Consider the following 20,391-nt stretch of genomic DNA (forward strand, 5'->3'; position numbering starts at 1 on the left):
TTTAAAAGAAAATGTCACATTGTAAACAAGTCCAGTGATCCATTAGCTTAAAACAGAATGACAGCACAATCACATTATAAAACCTAAAAATGAAACACTGGTACCAAACACAGCAGTTACAGAGAGGCCTGAGCCAGGCTCTGAAAGATCTTTCCCAGAAATAGAGGCAGCAGCAGCTTCAAAGAGGCACAAAAATTGGTAGAAGGAGGAGGCAGCATTCAAACCATCAAGGCATAAGAGTACAAAAAAAAAAAAAAACCAGAGCAATAGACTCATCTTGTGAACAAGAGGTGAAGGATAAAAGGGCAAAAGCATACTTCCTGATGTTCTGGGAACATCAGACCACGCCACACGAACCCAGGAGTGTTAGAAGGGCAGTTTTTTTTTTTTTTTTTTTTTTTTACGATATGCGGGCCTCTCACTGTTGTGGCCTCTCCCATTGCAGAGCACAGGCTCCGGACGCGCAGGCTCAGCGGCCATGGCTCATGGGCCCAGCCGCTCCGCGGCATGTGGGATCCTCCTAGACCGGGGCACGAACCCGCGTCCCCTGCATCAGCAGGTGGACTCTCAACCACTGCGCCACCAGGGAAGCCCCAGAAGGGCAGTTTTTTAAGTGGGGAAAGGATATTAGTCAACTTTAGAAGCACTTGGGTCTGCTTCTTGGCACTCAACTCTCAGAGACACAGGAAACACGTCACTCTAGTGTTGTTTCTAAACTCATAATTGAGCTGCTTGCCCTGACCCCATCACCTTGGCTGAACATAACATCGAATCTTGGCTGTGTCTGTTGCTCCCATGGATGTCCTACTTATGAATGAATATGTATAAGAGAGGTGCCACGGTGAGACCTTGGAACAAAACACAGGGCTCTCTTGGGAAAAGGGTTTCTGCCTTCCTCCTGGTGCTGGAGGGTCCCTGAGGGATAGGAGTTTGATGTGGCTGGGCCCCTTGAGGCTCCGAGTTCATCAGCAAAACTTTCTCTTTAGCCCCACCCACCCAAATCCTTCCCCAAGGAGGCCTCTGAGTTCATGGAAAGGCCAACTGAGAGAGCAGAAAAAAACAGCTGGGGAAAGAACGTAAGGGATAGTTTTCTTCCTGTGGCACTTGTTACTGACCAGAGTGACTACTTCCTTATAGTGACTTTAGACATTGAGAGAGTTTGTTCCTTAATCTGGAACACTGATTCTCAAGTAAGGGGCAGGCCTTCCCAAGAGGGGCTCTTAAGACTCTCCGAAGCGGTTTTGTCCAACATAAGCCCCAAACTCTCTCTCAACTGAGATCAGTATATGCAATGACAGAAATTCCTGATGGGAGTATATTGTACATCTGAACAGTGTTAGAGGCACAACAAAAAGCTAAAAACCCCTAATCTGTGGGACAGACGTCAAAATTATATAGTGATTTTTTTTCTCATTAAGTTACAAATAAGTAGCTAAATTCCGTGACTAGACTCCACGCTGAACAGCCAAGAACGACAAGTTCACCCATTCAACTAGTAACCACACTAGATTAAAGCAATACAATTCTGTCCTCCTAAAGACAATTTCCAGAAAGACCCGCCTGTCCCAGTGAGGTAGTTGACACTAGGATTAGCACAGGCTAATCACTGTACGGTTTCTTAGAAGACTGGCTTTTCTCTGTTTCTTTCTCTTTCATAGTGCACAAGGGGTCCACCAACTTGTTATGAACAAGCATTAAACCTCTGAAATACTTGACAGTCTTCACTTTCAACTCTAGGGTGGCATCCTCGTCGCACATAAACACCGTGTGGGGATGCTACTGGAAGGCAGACATATGGTTCACTCCCTCCTCCGTGGCCTTATACAGAGCAAACGCCTTGTGAGCACCTGAGATGAAGATTATCATCTCTCTAGCATCCATCACAGTGCCCGTGCCCACCATCAGGGCCATGGTGGGCACCTTGGTGAGATTCCATCAAAGAACCTAGCAAGGGCTTCCTTGGTGTCTCAGTGGTTAAGAGTCCGCCTGCCAATGCAGGGGACACGGGTTTGAGCCCTGGTCCGGGAAGATCCCACATGCTGCAGAGCAACTAAGCCCGTGCGCCACAACTACTGACCCTGTGCTGTACAGCCCACAAGCCACAGCTACTGAGCCCACGTGCCACAACTACTGAAGCCCGTGTGCCTAGAGCCTGTGCTCTGCAACAAAAGAAGCCACTACAATGAGAAGCCCGTGCACCGCCATGAAGAGTAGCCCCTGCTCGCTGCAACTGGAGAAAGCCCATGCACAGCAACAAAGACCCAACGCAGCCAAAAATAAACACATAAATTTATTAAAAATATATATATATAAAAAGAACCTAAGCATTGGCCAGGATGGTGTCCATGGCCAGTGTCTTCACATGGTCCTAGACAATAGACTGGAGCCCAACTCGTAAAAGGCAATGTGTCCACCAAGGCCGATGCCTCCCAACAAACAGCTCAATCCCTCCCGCAGCCTTGATCTTCTCTTCAAAGGCATCACACTCAGCCTGTAGGCCAGGTGCATTCCCATCCAGAATGTGGGTGTTTTCTGGGTGGATATCAATGTGTTTGAAGAGTTGTTCCACATGAAGGCGTGGTAGCTCTCTGGGTGGTCTCAAAGAAGGCCCACATACTCATCCATGTTGAAAGTCTTCACACATCTGAAGGACAGGTCTCCATTCTTATAGTACTCAATCAGCTTCTTGTAGCAGACAAGTGGGGTGCTCCTAGTGGGGAGCCCCAGGGTGAAGTACTTGTCTGGCCCTTGGCTAAACTGGATGATGCAGTTCCTGATGTATTTGGCCACCCACTCACTGGCCTGAGAAGAGGGGTCCAGGATGGTGAGCTTCATCTTGTTGAGGACACCTCCTGTGGTGGCTGTAGAGACTGTGCTAATCTTTCCTTGTTTAATGATAACATAAATAATTTATTGGAACACAAGCATTAAAATTGTCAGAAAGGTAACATTTAGACATTGCAAAGATGATATATTAAGTGACATATATGATCCATTTTTACCTTAAAAATACAACGATTTTTTCAATATGCATTGAAAAAGTCTAGGAAGATTCACATCAAGAGGTGGCTACAGTGCAGCCATTATGGAAACCAGTATGGAAGTTCCTTAAAAAACTAAAAATAGAGTTACCATATGATCCAGCAATCCCACTCCTGGGCATATATCCAGAAAAGATGAAAACTCTAATTCGAAAAGATACATGCACCCTAATGTTCATAGCAGCACTATTTACAATAGCCAAGACATGGAAGCAACCTAAGTGTCCATCAACAGATGAATGGATAAAGAAGATGTGGTATATATATACAATGAAATATTCCTCAGCCACAAAAAAGAATGAAATATTGCCTTTTGCAGCAACATGGATGGACCTAGAGATTACCATACTAAATGAAGTAAGTCAGACAGAGAAAGACAAATGTCATATCATTGATATGTGGAATCTAAAATAATGGTACAAATGAACATATTTACAAAACAGGAACAGAGTCACAGATGTAGAAAACAAACTTATTGTTACCAAAGGGGAAAAGGGTGGGGCAGAGGGATAAATTGGGAGATTGGGATTGACATATACACACTACTATATATAAAATAAACAACAAGGATTTACTGTACAGCACAGGGAACTATATTCAGTATCTTGTAATAAACTATAATTGATAAGAATCTGAAAAAAATATATGACTGAATCACTTTACTGTACACCTGGAACTAACACAGTATTCTAAGTTAACTATACTTTAATTAAAAAAAAGGGGGGGCTGTAATGTGGAGCAAATGGACCTCTTACACACTGCTGGTGGGAATGCAAAATGATCCACTTTGAAAAAAGACGTGTATATCTTACGAAGTTAAACACGTACTTACCATTTGGCCCAGCAGTGCAACTCATAAAGGAATAAAAGAGAAATAAAATTATATGTTCAAAGACTTGCATACATATGTTCATAACTATTAATAGCCTCAAACTGGAAACAACCCAAATGTCCATCAACTGGTAATGAGATAAAACAAATTGAGTATAACCAAGGTATGGAAAATTGCTCAGCAATAAAAAGAAATATTTATACATACCACATGAATGAATTTCGGAAACATTATACTAAGTGACAGAACTCAAATACAAAAGATTACATGCTGTGAATACATATATTTATATGAAATTCTAGAAAAGGCAAACCTATGGTGACAAAAAGCAGACCAACAATTGCCTGGGTAAGTGGTAGGGAGGATATGCAGAGGGTGGGGAATATTAGAGGGAAAAAGAAAACTTTTTAAAGTGATAGAAATGTTCTATATACGCATACCTCAGAGATATTGCAGGTTCAGTTGTAGACCACTGTAATGAAGTGAGCCACACAAATTTTTTTGGCTTCCCAGTACATACAAAAGTCAGTTGTTTTTACACTATGCAGTAGTCTATTAATTGTGCAATAGCATTGTCTAAAACAACAGTGTACATACTTTAATTAAAAAATACTTTCTTGCCAAAAAATGCTAGCCATCATCTAAGCCTTCAGTGAGCTGTAATCTTTTGCTGGTGGAGGGTCCTACCTTGATGTTCATGGCTGTGGACTGAGCAGGGTGGTGGTTGCTGAAGTTTGGGGTGGCTGTGGCGAGGTCTTTAAGACAACAGTAAAGTTTCCCACATCGATTGACTCCTCCTTTCACTTGAACACTTAGAGGCCATTTAGACTTATTACTTGGCCTATTTCAATATTGTTGTGTCTCAGGGAATAGGGAGGACTAACGAGAGGGAGAGAGACTGGGGAATGGCAGGTCAGTGGAGCAGTGAGAACACACACAACATTGCCATCTTATATGGGTGTGGCTCATGGCACCCCAAAACAATGATAATATCATACGTCAAAATCACTGATCACAGATTACCATAAATATAATAATGAAAAATTTGCAATATTGTGAGAATTACCAAAATGTGACAGAGACATGAAGTGAGCAAATACTGTTGGAAAAATGGCGCCAATAGACTTGCTTGATGCAGAGTTGCCACAAACCTTCAATTTGGTAAAAAAAACGCAGTATCTGTGAATCACAATAAGGCAAAGCACAATAAAACGAGGATTGTAGTGGTAGTTATACAATCATATATAATTATGATTATACAAACTATACACTTAGACTGGGTACATTTTATTCTATGTAAATTATACCTCAGTGAAGCTGGAAAAAATTCATCATAATATAAAACCTAAGATTTACACAATTTTCTTCATGTGAAAAAATAATAAAAATTAAAAAAAATTTGAACAGGTGACCTCTGGTTGGTGGGAATATAGTTTTTATTTTTTGCTTACATATATTGAATGTTATACAATGAATGCTATTTTCCATAATTAATCAATTATTTCTTGAAGTGATGATGACCTAACTGAAGTAAGTAAATAAGCCCAACTTGGTTTGGTGAGACAGCGTCAGGGTGGATGTTTGAACCTGGATCTCTATACTCTTGGCCATTATACAGGTACATTCCAAGCTTCCCAGATAAGAATAATAGCCTGGGATGCTTAACAAAACTGTTTGTATACTACACTTTTAAATCTGCATAGTTAATAAATCCTCAAAGGTGATTCTTACCACGGGGAAATTTGATGGAACCATTGCCTACATGCAGAATCTGAAACCTCAGGAACATTTTCTTTTATATTAAGGGTCTGTCATTGATGCCAAATAATCCCACATGTGTATTAGTTACCCCACCTGGAATCTATTAGCATTAATCTTTCCTGGAAAGTCATCTTCCTTATGAAGCTATCCCTAACTGGGACCCCATACCTGCCCAGAGTTGGGTGACCCTTGGTGGTTCCTTTTCTATCCCCGTTACCCGTACAGTAAAGCATATAGCTCTTCTTGCCCAGGTCTTTACTTAATTGGCACAACTGACACTGGGGCTGGATAAATTCTTTGCTGTGGGGGCTGTCCAGTGCACTGTAGGATGTTTAGCAGCATCTCTGGCTTCTACCCTTACACACCAGTAGCACCAACCTCCCATGCCCAGTTGTGACAACCAAAAATGCAAAAATGTCTCCAGTCATTGACACATGTCCCTGAAGGTGGCAAAATTAACCAAGTTAAGAACCATTAACTTGTCTCCCGTGTCAGTCTAAATAAACATCTTCTAATCAATCCTCTGCATAGATTCCAGATTTCTAAAACTTGCAGTTCAAAGCATAGTCCTTAGCCCAGCAGCACTGGTGTTAGGTATAAGAGCTTGTTAGAAAAGCAATATCTCAGGCCCAACCCCAGGCTCTGCATTTTTAATAAGATTAACAATCCCTGGTGATTCCTATGCTCTTAAAGTTTGAGAAGAACTGCCAGAAAGTCTCTAACTTGCCTGAGGGTTAATATCACTTGGAACAGAGGTTAACAAAATTCCTAAGTAAGTCCTTCTCCTGGAGATTTCATTCCATTGGTCAAGGGTGGGGCCTAGGAGCCTGCATTGTTAAAATGTGTCTCAGGTATCCTTATCTTTGGGCAAGTTAAGGAACTGCCAAAATAAACATTAGGGAATTCCCCGGTGGTCCAGTGGTTAGGACTCGGTGCTTTCTCTGCTGGGCCTGGGTTCAGTCCCTGGTTGGGGAACTAAGATTCGGCACGCCGTGCAGCTTGGCCACAAAAATAAATAAATAAATAAATAAATTCAGATTTTGTCATTATCCACATAAAATTAAAACCTCTGGGCTTCCCTGGTGGTGCAGTGGTTGAGAGTCTGCCTGCCGATGCAGGGGACGCGGGTTCGTGCCCCGGTCCGGGAAGATCCCACATGCCGCGGAGCGGCTGGGCCCGTGAGCCATGGCCGCTGGGCCTGTGCGTCCGGAGCCTGTGCTCCACAGCGTGAGAGGTCACGGTGGTGAGAGGCCCGCGTACCGCAAAAAACAAACAAACAGAAAACAAAACCTCCTCTGTGGCTCCCCATGACCTGGAGCAGTGGTTCTCAACCTTAGGTACTCACCTAGGGAGTACTTAAAAATCCTAATACTAGGTTGTTCCTCAAACCAATTAAATCAGAAATCTCTGGGGTAGAAACCCATTCACTGATGTGTGTTTTAAAACTCCCCAGTTGCAGCCAATGTTGAGAACCACTGGAAATGACCAAGCCTGAGCTCCTTAGCCTGGCTTAAAGCCCAACTAGAAAGGTCCCTTTCTAGCTCTGCTTTGCACTGCACTTTTATATATGTACACTTTACTCCCCGCCTCACTAAACTATCTGAAATTCCTACACCTATAGTACTTTCAAGTCTCTGGGACTTTCTACTGGTTATGCTGTCTTCTACTGCCCTGGCAAAGAGTTATTCATCCCTAACGACTAAATTACCACTTAGCCCCCACTTTAGAGTTAATCAATTAGTTAATTAATTAATTAAGCCTGTGCCGCACAGCACACGGGATCTTAGTTCCCCGACCAGGGATCGAACCTGTGCCCCCTGCGGTGGAAGTGTGGAGTCGGAACCACTGGACCACCAGGGAATTCCCTAGAGTGATTTTAGATTTCCCTGACAAACTCATTCAGGCAGAGTGAATCATTCCCTTCTCTGTGCTAACACCATCCGTCTTTGTGTAGACTTGTATTACTATATTTACCCCAGTATATTAATAGGCTACAAATATTATATCTTGAGGACAGGAACTATGCCTGGTTCACCTTTATATCCCTAGCACCTAGCAAAGGGCCAGGCATACAGTAAACAGCCAATAATATCTGTTGACTTAGTGAAAGTACTGTAAGCAACAAAATAAAAACAAGCAGGATATTACCTTCTTTAAAAAAATTTTTTTTTGATTTAACATAATCTAACTACATAAAAATCTTAATTAGAAAAGAACTTTTGTTGGGAGGGAGACGCAAGAGGGAGGAGATATGGGGATATATGTATACGTATAGCTGATTCACTTTGTTATACAGCAGAAACTAACACACCATTGTAAAGCAATTATACTCCAATAAATATGTTAAAAAAAACCAAAAAACTTTTAAGCTGTGATCCTCAAACGAAGAAATACACCTGAAAGCACTCCTAAGAGAGAAGCCTTTTCCTTGATTCAGAATCATAATTTGGTCCATTCCAAGGCTTTGAAATAATTGTTTTTTTTTTTTTTTTTTGATACGCAGGCCTCTCACTGTTGTGGCCTCTCCCGTTGCAGAGCACAGGCTCCGGATGCGCAGGCTCAGCGGCCATGGCTCACAGGCCCAGCCGCTCCGCGGCATGTGGGATCTTCCTGGACCGGGGCACGAACCCGTGTCCCCTGCATCAGCAGGTGGACTCTCAACCACTGAGCCACCAGGGAAGCCCTAATTCTGTTTTTTTATATGTGTCTATGGCACTTTTTCAATTTAGGTGAAATTTACCTAACATAAAATTAACTATTTTAAAGTGTAAAATTTAGTGTCATTTAATAAATTTACAATGTTATACAATCACCACCTATATCAAGTTCCAAAATTATTTTCATCACCTCAAAAGAAAACCCTATACTCATCAAGCAGTCATTCACTCCCCATTCTCTTCCTAGCTCCTAGAAAGCACCAGGAACATTAACTTTTAAGTTACACTAAGATATTTAAAAGATATAAAGCAGATAGTTAAAGAGATACAGATTCTAGATGGTTGCACAATTGCATCTCATCACACAGAAGAGCTCAAGTGTAGTTTTTTCAATAATCTCAAAAAACTCCAGTATTTTATTAACCATTTTATGTACATTGATATTCAGTCTTGAAAACTGATAAAAACATGTCCAGAGTTTCTTATAAAGACAACGTACAAATGCTCATTTACATTCTGCACATTAATAACGATGATGAAAATGACACAGTATTCATAGCTACATAAAAATATATACAAGGATTCAAACAGACGATGTTATTTGGCTTATAACATGTGTAGATACTACACAAAAAAATGAGGATGTAATTTTCAGAAAAGTAAAATGTGACCAAAATTACTTTTCGTCTTAAAATTTAAAAATAAAATTCCTAACAATCGTAATTACTAGTTCATACTCAAATCTCAGACTAATTCAAATTAGCCACGGTTAGACATAGGTTAAGTTAAATATATATATATATATTTTTTTGCGGTACGCGGGCCTCTCACTGTTGTGGCCTCTGCCGTTGCGGAGCACAGGCTCCAGACACGCAGGCTCAGCGGCCATGGCTCATGGGTCCAGCCGCTCCGCAGCATGTGGGATCTTCCTGGACCGGGGCATGAACCCGTGTCCCCTGCATCGGCAGGCGGACTCTCAACCACTGCGCCACCAGGGAAGCCCCGGTTAAGTTAAATACTTGTTAAATATTTTGCATTTAAAAAAATAAGGTCTGTGGTTTAAAAAACATACATTTGATAAGATTTTCTCAAAATTAATTAAGAATGGCTTATCCATGTCCTTCCAGATTCTGGAAACTCACTAGAAAAAGTGAATACCGAACAGCTGACTCTTTGGAAAGTTGCACCCCAAGCCCCGGAAAACACCCTTAAGGGGCCCAGTGATCAAACCCTAATGGGAAACTCATAATGCACCGATGATACTGAGAACAAAGAGGGGGAAGTAATATGGCATGAGGTGACATTAATGTGGTTTTGAAAAAGGTTTCAACTATTCTTAGGGAATCAATTATACATTGAGAATGACCAATCTCATGATAACCTCAAAAACAGTATCTCACATATTATCATGGTGCTACCTCACTAGTAGGAATATGGTTTCTAACAACTCTTTTCTGTATTTTACTCTACTGGCTTGAGAAGCAGCTTCCTATTTTGAGAATTATATGACATAATATAATCATACATAACTAAGTTAATGGTTTGGAAAACAAAATGATAGTAGTTTTAAAAAGGAGCAAGTATCTCTTTTATCAGGTTGTGACACCAGGCTAAGAGGGCTTAGGGCTGGAAAGCAAGGAGTGGGGGTAGTGCAGGGGTTCAGGTACAAATCTGCTTCTGCTCAAGGAGAGGAAGGGCACGAGAAGTGTCTGGACAACCCACAATGGTCTTGGCACCTGGATGTGGAGTTACCACACTGAGTCAGAGACAGGCTGGGCATCATCCTCTGGCCCAGATGCCATGGAACCCAACCCCTACTTAATACTAAATTAGGAACACAAACCCCTCAAACGACACTTACCAAAAACAGATTATTCACCCTCATATTACAAAGCCCAGAAGAATAAGACATTTAATTATTTTAAAAAGTGAGCCAAAAAATTATGAGGTTTCTCCTTACTTCACCTGAAAAACCCAGGGAACAAATATTTTAACAATTCTATGACTATTAATATGTTTAAAAGGCACTTAAAACATTCCTTTACAATCCAACTCAAAATACATCTGTCAACTACATTTTGGATAAATGTAAAAAAACCCCAACTTTGGTGTAACTTTTTTTTGTAACTCAGTGATATTTACTACCTACAGGGCTGAATGTTTTGAAAGATAGAGCCCCAACTTTCTGCAAAACAACTTGAAAGTGCTTTTATCATAGAAATGGGAAGGGCACTAATGATTTGCTCTTTCACTGACAACATCCTGTAGTCGTTTAAGTAAAACGTCATCATTTTCTTGACAGAGGCGTTTGGCAGGTGATTCTGCATCACCATCGATGGCTATTGCTCGCTTCTTGGTTCTCTGCTCACCTTGCCTTATCATGTTGTTGATATCTTTCAAACTCTGTGCAAAAATAGAGGACATGTGTGAGTAAAAGGGGAAAAGGGAGAAACAGCAGCCAAGAACTAAGCTAACTGCTTTTTCCTGCCCTTTATCCTCTATCCAAAGCTGAACACTGGGGTAGAGATTATTTTTTGAATCTAGGCCAACCTAATAAGGGTGATTAGAACTAATCTTTTCAGGTGATTTTAAAAATTGGATTTACCTTATAGCAGTAGTTTTCAAAATGTGGACATGAGACCAGAAGCAGCAGAAGCATTTGGAAACTTATCAGGAATGCAATTTCTCAAGCCTCGCCCTACCCCTACTGAATCAGACATTCTGGGGGTTGGGCCCAGCAATCTATAGTTTATCAAGCCTTCCAGGTGATTCTGATACTCCCTAAAGTTTGAGATCCTCCTCCTGAAGCAGTGCTTTTCAAACTTTAATGTGCTTACTAATCGTCTGGGGAATCTTGTTACTATGCAGATTCAAATTCAGTTGGGCTGGTGTAAGCCTGAGAGTCTGCGTTTCTAACAGGCTCCCAGGTGATGCTGATGTTGCTGGTCTGTAAGGCAGCCTTAGAGAAGTTGCTCCTGAAAGCTGTGCATCACAACAGTCTAGGAGACCTGCCTGCCAGAGCTCTGTGATACAGGAAGTCTATGGGACAGGTATCTGTGTTCAACAAGCTCCCCAGATTCTGACCTATGACTGTGAAATCACTGCCTTACAATTCAATTGGTCCCATTTCTGATTTTATGCAAGAATTTCTTCTAAAAGTCCTCATATAAAATCAACTTCTATAAAGAAGAAATGCAAGCCTGTGCAGTATATCTCAGTCAACTTTGTTTGCTAAGCATAGCAGGAACTTAATAGATGTCTGTGGAACTAAATGAGAAACTAATGAGTTAAGGAGCTGCCATGTATTTGGACTGAGTTACAATCTGTCCCACTACAGTTTCTTCCAGTTAGTAGTGATTCTGGCTTCTGGAGACATACTGAGTGTATCTACTTGATAGCCCTTGAATTATCTGAAAACAGCAATCATGTCCCTATCACATCTTCATCATTGTATGGGAATAAAGATGGAGATAACCATAGAGCTGTCTGTGTAAGTAAGAAGAGGCCTCTGTTTTCAGACCTTTCACTATCCTGGTTGCCATCCACCAAATGAACTTTCACTTCTAAGGCCTTCCTTTACACATAGTGTTCCCCATGTCTGACCACTTGCAGGTGTTGCCTTACTGGTCCTTCTCAAGATCGTGCTTGAGCAGGGACACACTGGGCTCTTGGACTGAACTCCCCCGATACCACATCAATCGTAAAGGATTAAACTACCTCAACTGAATACACTGCTCTTGATCACAGGAAACTTGCCATAGTAATGGTTCATATTTATTAGCAGTAACTTTGCAAAAAAAGGGGTAAGATTAAAGATTACTAATTGGAAATCTGAAATCCAGTATTTAACACATGTACACCATTGTTTTGGAGTAAAGTTTGTGTGCAACTTACCTTAGAAGGGCTGCCATTGAACTTATAGAGCAGAGCACTCCTTGTTGTAAGGCCTGACCCATTTTTGTGTGGGGACACATAAATGGAGTGCTGCTGGGAAATGCGGCGCGGAGAGCCTGGCTGTTGCTTAATATGTGGAAAAGGAGAGAGTGGTGGAGCTTCCATCTGAAATAATACAAAAGTAAAGTTTTTATAAGATAAAAGGTTTTCTTTCTTTTTTTGAATCCCACCATTTTTATTCTGCACTATCCACCCTGTCCTACCCCAGCCCCAAGCCAGGTGAAGGGTCAACATGGAACTTTTTTTTCTTTGCCATGTTTTTATTTTTTTTAAAAAAATATATATTTATTTATTTTTGGCTGCATTGGGTCTTCGTTGCTGCATGTGGGCTTTTCTCTAGCTGTGGTGAGAGGGGGCTACTCTTCATTGTGGTGCATGGGCTTCTCACTGCGGTGGCTTCTCTTGTTGCGGAGCATGGGCTCTAGGCACATGGGCTTCAGTAGTTGTGGCTTGTGGGCTCTAGAGCGCAGGCTCAGTAGTTGTGGCACGCGGGCTTAGTTGCTCCGCGGCATGTGGGATCTTCCTGGACCAGGGCTCGAACTTGTGTTTCCTACATTGGCAGGCGGATTCTTAACCACTGCACTGAAGTGAAAGTTCATTTGGTGGAAGCCCTGGTTTTATTCTTTTTTTATTTTTTATTGCAGTACGCGGGCCTCTCACTGTTGTGGCCTCTCCCATTGCGGAGCACAGGCTCCAGATGCGCAGGCTCAGCGGCCATGGCTCACAGGCCCAGCCGCTCCGCGGCATGTGGGATCTTCCCGGACCGGGGCACGAACCCGTGTCCCCTGCATTGGCAGGCGGACTCTCAACCACTGTGCCACCAGGGAAGCCCATGTTTTTATTCTTATTGCTATCTCCTAGTTAGGAGTCAGTTATACTGTAAGAGGTTATTTATGGCTGAAGAAAATCAAAAAATGGTTCATTAACCCTTGTTTTTCAACAATTACTAATAGATAAACTAAAATTTATTTTCCTGGATCTTTCAGGAAATTCTGAAGAATTCTGAGCAAGACACCAGAAGCAGTAAGCCAGGAGCATAGGAACCTTATGTCAATGCTCAGAAAGTGGAGCAAAGAGTAATCTATGTCCTAACACTTGCAATAAGAATCTCCCTCCACACGCACATACCCACAACCAAATTAGTAGCACAGAAAATAAAAGAGAGGCAGAGCATTCTGTGGGCCAGCAGGATGAGCCCAATATGGAACAAATCTCTTAATGAAATGGTTAAGACTTTATACTGAAATGCAAAAGATTTAAAGTGAGAAGGGACTCACTTTTAATAATCTATACAATGTTTCTATTCCAAGAATGGAGATGACTCCTTAATTAATATTTCATTCAGCATCTTCACTTGAAGTTAGGAAAACTAGTTTTGTTTTTGTTTTTTTTTTGCAGTACGCGGGCCTCTCACTGCTGTGGCCTCTCTCGTTGCGGAGCACAGCCTCCGGACGCACAGGCTCAGCGGCCATGGCTCACGGGCCCAGCCGCTCCGTGGCACGTGGGATCTTCCCGGACCAGGGCACGAACCCGTGTCCCCTGCATCGGCAGGCGGACTCTCAACCACTGCGCCACCAGGGAAGCCCTAGTTTTGTTTTTTAATTGGCTGATAATAGATATATTCACAGTATAGCACATGGTGCGGGTGGTGGAACTGAGGGAACAGATTGAGTAGTCATGGCTTCTGAGGATAATCATAGACCATATTCCTTGAAAGGGACAAAGACAGAAATATAGAGAGATACATAGACACATATATGGCTACTGCCTGGATGCAGCTTCTACTAGATTCCTCTTTCTTATAACTGAAGTCTGGTCTCCTGTGAACCAACTTCAGCTTATACACTGATAATACTTTGAAAGGCCTGCTGGTACTGTCAAATCTAGAGTCTGAATAAAAATTTCTTAGTGTTGCTTCTATTATTGATTCAAGCCTATTTATTTCCTTTTCTTTTTATCTTGAGAAAAACACTTATCTCAGAGATATAACAATAGGAATCAAAAACAAAGGAAAAAACCACCAGAACTGTTTTCATTTTTCCATGTTCCCATCTAGTCCTTGCCCATATGCATTCATAATTTCTAACAACATAATCACAGTGTGGATAAAATTTCCATGATTTCCTCTGGTCTCTGTTGTATCACAGCCTTAATCACTCTAATTACTACTATGTTTTCTCCTATAAAATGTATCAGTAAGGTTTTAGCTTTGAAACACTTACTAGCAAAATAAACTCACAGTAATCCAATTATGAGTACAGATGTTAATAAAGTAGTAAAATATAAAACATACCACATGGTCCTGATTTGACAAGTCGTATTTCAATGCAAATGACTTCACTCTTCCTACATATATTGTATTGTAAAATTTGATAAGATCACCTCTTTCCTCTTTCACTGGTCCACTGGAACAGTCAGGTGTTTTTGTAGCATCTTCCAAATCTGTTAAAAGAATTCAGTGTTGTACAATGTAATATTACTCAGCCATAAAAAGGAATGAAACCAAGTCATTTGTAGTGAAGTGGATGGACCTAGAGTCTGTCATACAGAATGAAGTAAGTCAGAAAGAGAAAAACAAATACTGTATATTAACGTATATATATGGAATCTAGAAAAATGGTACTGATGAACCTCGTGGCAGGGCAGGAATAAAGATGCAGATGTAGAGAACAGACTTGAGGACACAGTGGGGGAAGGGGAGGCTGGGACAAAGTGAGGGTAGCATTGACATATATACACTACTAAGTGTAAATTAGATAGCTGCATATAGCACAGGGAGATCAGCTCGGTGCTTTGTGATGACCTAGAAGGGTGGGGTGGGGAGGGTGGAGGGAGGCTCATGAGGGAGGGGATATGTGTATACATACAGCTGATTCACTTTGTTGTACAGTAGAAACTAACACAACATTGTAAAGCAATTATAGTCCAACAAAGATGTAAAAAAAAAAAAAAAAGAATTCAGTGTTGTGATAGGTGTACCTTAATCTATAAGTTGGCGATTTGAATCACAACTCTCTCTACAATATAAAAGGAAAAAAAACCAAATAAACCCACATCTTTATGTAAGACAATTAATATTTTTAGAAAAGGTTCAGAAATCCATCTATATTATGGATAAATTAGATTGGAATCATAGAAATGCAAACACGTAAACTTAAGCTGGTACTCTATTCTCTAGATATCACTTCAGCAAGAATGTTTTCACAACCCTACCTTTTGAGCTCACTGTCACCGGTGGCTCTTAGAGGGGCACCAGCCCTGGGTTGAAGTTTACCTAAACTGAGCTTCAGAGTATGGGTAGCAGTGGCAAACCCTGAGTTTCAGATAACAAAAGCCTGCAGATATTCATACTGACTCTTTGAAAAAGGTGGAAAGACTCTAAAAGGTAAAGTGTATCCTCATAGTTTAAGGAAGAAGCAAGGTGAACTGCTTATGTTTATTTTTCTGCAAATACATGGCAGGTGACAGGTGTTCAAAAAGTCTTATTTTCCCACGCACAACAGGAACCTTAGTGCTGTCTATAACTGGCGTCCTCAGTTGTAAAATGATAGCTTGCCCCAAGGTGCTTTCCTGTTTATTACTGTAATTCTGGAGTAGCTTGTGACACCAGGCAGAACTTTATCCTCTTCTTTTTTGGGAAAGAGTATTACAAACCATCTTCTCCTTGTACCTACAAGAATCATCTATGCACAGGAGCTAAGAAAACTACCAGCAATTAAAAAGAATTCAACATGTGAAAAAACTTTCTCATTTTCAATTCTGAAAACATGGGTAGAAACATGCTTCCACCTTTGGAAAACCAGAAAAACTCAAACATGGTCCAAGGGCCAGGCAGCCACAGGGAACCTCCATAGGGATCTCCATTTGGATGTCTTTTTTACTCTTGCTATTTTTGCAGCATCTTAATAGGGCAGAAAAAAGCTATGTGATCAAATAAGTTGAAAAAATGTTGCATAGTAGTATATCCTCCTCTTAGGAATTCAGAATACATGTTAGTATATTAAAGGTTCTGAGAACTTTTGCAATTAGAAAAAAACACATGTTCACTTTAATTCCATACTTCTCAAATTTTCTACGTACAGTCGCTCTTCCCCATAACAGTTACTACCATCCTGGGGACACTGTCCCAAGGCAGTAAACAATGGCTTAATAACAGCTGTTGTAGGTTATTCTTGTTATACAGATGAATTAAAATTATTATATGTCCTCCTTGGATTAGAAATTTCTGGAGGCAGTTACTTCTTCATGTTTCTGTGTTATTCCATTTCCAGTTGTTAATAGTTACATAAGGTAAGGAGCTATACTTAATTTGAAGGAACCAAACATTTAAAACTCTCTGGGACCTTGGATTCTAACTAAACATGATTTTATTTAGATATTTTTCATTTAGCTGTTTAGTATTTTTTCATTTCAAAACAGAAAACAAGATGTCAGTTGTCCTTTAAGCAGGAAAAAGATCTCTACCTTCCCACCTCTTTAAGGACTTTAGCACTCAGAAATCAAAGCCTCAGTAGGCCGGTGACCATCTTATCACATATACATTAGGAGATGGAACTTATGAAAGACTGGGAAAGAGAATGAGATCTCCCTGCCTGGTGCTATAATTGTTTCAAATCTGTTTCCCCTCAGAGGGCAGGAGGGACCTCTGCCTAACATAATTTGAGGCACATGGTATACATTTGATATACTTCATGAAACGAACCAATGAACTATTATGGTTTCATAATTTTCCCTACTGTTCCCATGAATAAGAGGAATGTCTTTTTTGGATTATCATACAACACTGTCAAGCAATTAAAGTGTGGTTTTATATAAACTACCAGTGAATGAGACTAGCCCTTAGAAAAAAGGAGATATTATCTGCAGAGCTCCAGAGAGACATGCTGAAATTTTTAGCCTGGATCTCTGGCTTCAGAATTTTCCAAGGATCTGAAGTGAAAGTGGGAAGGGAGAAGGCAAATTACCCCAGGGCTGCAGGTGGCCAACAACTGCAACCATAATACATGCTTAATTTTATATCCCAGGACAATATAAATGCATTCAGGGGAAAAGACATTGAGGGCACCGTAGATACCCATTTCTCAGGGGAACTGGTTTCAGAGGATGGGCACGCCCAAATTGTTTGGGATGCACAAATTAATGAAACCCCCATCCATCACCCCCAGAGGAGCTGCTCAAGTGACTGATGCTGGTTTCTTTGTATACTGTCATTAGGCTTCAGTCTGAGAAGAGGCATAAATAGTGATTCTTACCACTTAAAAATGGAGAAAGTAAAGAAGAAAAATTATTTTAAGATGAAAGTAAGAAAGAAGATCACAATTTATTTATAAATTCAAGGGTCAGGTTGAGATATGATGGGCTTGATCAGCACAGCAGCACTCCCCTGGAGTAAGCATTTAGTATTTATTTTATATTTCTCCTACCACGTCCTTCCTTACCGTTTTTGCTCCTCACCGTTAACAGTGTGCAGTAAATATTTCAGACTGGCTTTCGGATTGAGAGGGCAGTGCCATTTAGCTCCAGTTATGCAAGAGCCACTGACCACACACCAATTCAAAACTACTACAGTGGTTTTAGACCATTTTGGCAGTTTCTCATGAGCTCTAAAGGGCATCATTATAATCTAAAACCAAGTAAATCTTGTTTAGATTAAACAGTCTAGAAAGAAAATGTGCTCCATCCGTATCTTGGTTGTCTATCTGGTGACTATAAAATAGTTGTAATGTGAATAAAGTCACTTAATTATCAATTTGCAGGTATCAATGTTATACATCTCACATGGAAACAGAATTTTTGTCCCTTGAGAGGATTGCTTTAACTGTTTTTGTGTGTGTGACCTAGTTTTCAACATTTAAAGGATTTTATGTAAGGAATACAGCCTTAGAAAAATTAGCTTAAAAAAAAAGACATTTAAAGAGCCATATACTCATGAATAAAATACAATAAATTTTATATTGCTTATAAACAAAATAATAAATAATAACTACTACTTACTGAGGCCTTACTATGAGCAGGCCTTGTATTAAACACCACACACATGCATCATTTTTTTTTTAATTCTGAAAACAAGCCTCTGAGGAAGTACTGTAAAGTTTTCAATTTACTATCATACACTTGGGCATTATGTTTGTGTTACTTAATTAAGCTATAATCTGGGTCTCTCAAATGTTCTAATCAAGAATGCCAGTCTGGGGACTTCCCTGGTGGTCCAGGGGTTAAGACTCCGTGCTCCTGATGCAGGGGGCCTGGGTTTGATCCCTGGTCAGGGAACCAGATGCCCCATGCCACAACTAAAAAAGATTCCACATGCTGCAATGAAGATCCTGCGTGCCGAAACTAAGACCCAGCGTGGCCAAGTAAATAAATAAATATTAAAAAAAAAAAAAAGAATGCCAGTCTGGGGTGCTCTGCTAATATGATAATGAATGCACAGTCCATGAGTATCCAGCTAGTGTTTTAATCAGGTAGCTCATTCTCCACAGGTGGCTACTATAGGGCTTCTGTTAGGCATATCTCCATCAATGACCAATGCTCAACATCACTAATTATTAGAGAAATGCAAATCAAAACTACAATGAGGTATCACCTTACATGGGTCAGAATGGCCATCATCAAAATATCTACAAACAGGGTTTCCCTGGTGGCACAGTGGTTAAGAATCTGCCTGCCAATGCAGGGAACAAGGGTTCGAGCCCTAGTCCAGGAAGATCCCACATGCCGCGGAGCAACTAAGCCCGTGTGCCACACCTACTGAGCCTGCGCTCTGGAGCCTGTGAGCCACAACTACTGAGTCCATGCACCTAGAGGCCATGCTATGCAACAACAGAAGCCACCACAATGAGAAGCCCACGCACCGCAACGAAGAGTAGCCTCCGCTCACCTCAACTAGGGAAAGCCCATGCACAGCAACAAAGACCCAATGCAGCCAAAAATAAAATAAAATAAACAAAAAACAAAAAAACCCCCACAATTCACTTAAAAAAATCTACAAACAATAAATGCTGGAGAGGGTGTGGAGAAAAGGGAACTCTCTTGCACTGTTGGTGGGAATGTAAATTGGTACAGCCACTATGGAGAACAGTATGGAGGTTCCTTAAAAAACTAAAAATAGAACTACCATATGACCCAACAACCCCACTACTGGGCATATACCCAGAGAAAACCATAATTCAAAAAGACACATGCACCCCAATGTTCACTGCAGCACTATTTACAATAGCCAGGACATGGAAGTAACCTAAATGTCCATCAACAGAGGAATGGATAAAGAAGATGTGGTACATATATCCAATAGTATATTACTCAGCCATAAAAAGGAATGAAAGTGGGTCTTATGTAGAGACGTGGATGGACCTAGAGACTGTCATACAGAGTGAAGTAAGTCAGAAAGAGAAAAACAAATATCGTATATTAATGTATGTATGTGGGATCTAGAAAAATGGTATAGATAATCTTATTTGCAAAGCAGCAAGAGACACAGATGTACATAACAAGTGTATGGATACCAAAGGGGAAAGGGGGGTGGGTAGGATGAATTGGGAGATTGGGATTGACATATATAAACTACTGATACTATGTATAAAATAGATAACTAATGAGAATCTACTGTATAGCTCAGGGAACTCTACTCAATGCTCTACTGTGACCTAAATGGGAAGGAAATCCAAAAAAGAGGAGATATATGTATACACATAGCTGATTCACTTTGCTGTACAGTAGAAACTAACAAAACACTGTAAAGCAACTATACTCCAATAAAAATTAATTAAAAAAAATAAAATTGCATTAAAAAAAAACTTAGGAATAAACCTCACCAAGGAGGTGAAAGACTTACATGCTGAGAACTACAAAACATTCATAAAGGAAACTGAAGATGATTCAAAGAAATGAAAAGATATCCCATGCTCTTGTTTTTTTTTTTTTTTTTTCATGCTCTTGGATTGGAAGATTTAATATGGTTAAAATGACATGGTACCCAAAGCAAATATTACATCTATAGATGTAATATGATCCCTATCAAATAACCCATGAATTTTCCACAGAACTAGAACAAATAATCCTAAAATTTATATGGAACCATAAAAGACCCAGAATTGTCACAGCAATCCTGAGGAAAAAGAACAAAGCAGGAGGCATAACCCTCCCA

At 40.6% G+C, this 20,391-nt stretch overlaps 1 protein-coding gene and 1 pseudogene across 2 annotated transcripts in view; both read right to left on the reverse strand.

Moving 5' to 3' along the window:
• Positions 1–1,106: 1,106 nt before the first annotated feature.
• LOC115839211 (glucosamine-6-phosphate isomerase 1-like) lies at positions 1,107–6,780 on the reverse strand (annotated as a pseudogene).
• Positions 6,781–8,689: 1,909 nt separating this feature from the next.
• Positions 8,690–20,391, reverse strand: part of RBL1 (RB transcriptional corepressor like 1) — a 75,900-nt gene continuing 64,198 nt past the window's right edge. The window contains exons 20-22 of one of the 2 annotated variants that reach the window (XM_030830647.2): positions 14,539–14,687; positions 12,186–12,350; positions 8,690–10,694 (exon numbers count right to left, since the gene is read on the reverse strand). In XM_030830647.2, coding sequence (XP_030686507.1) covers positions 10,524–10,694; positions 12,186–12,350; positions 14,539–14,687 — 485 coding nt within the window. In that variant the 3' untranslated portion in view covers positions 8,690–10,523. Of the gene's footprint in view, positions 10,695–12,185; positions 12,351–13,830; positions 13,955–14,538; positions 14,688–20,391 lie in introns of those variants that run through there. The other variant, XM_060284113.1, reaches the window with a different exon arrangement.

The sequence above is a fragment of the Globicephala melas genome, chromosome 15 (assembly GCF_963455315.2).
Source record: "Globicephala melas chromosome 15, mGloMel1.2, whole genome shotgun sequence".
Classification (NCBI taxonomy): Eukaryota; Metazoa; Chordata; class Mammalia; order Artiodactyla; family Delphinidae; genus Globicephala; species Globicephala melas.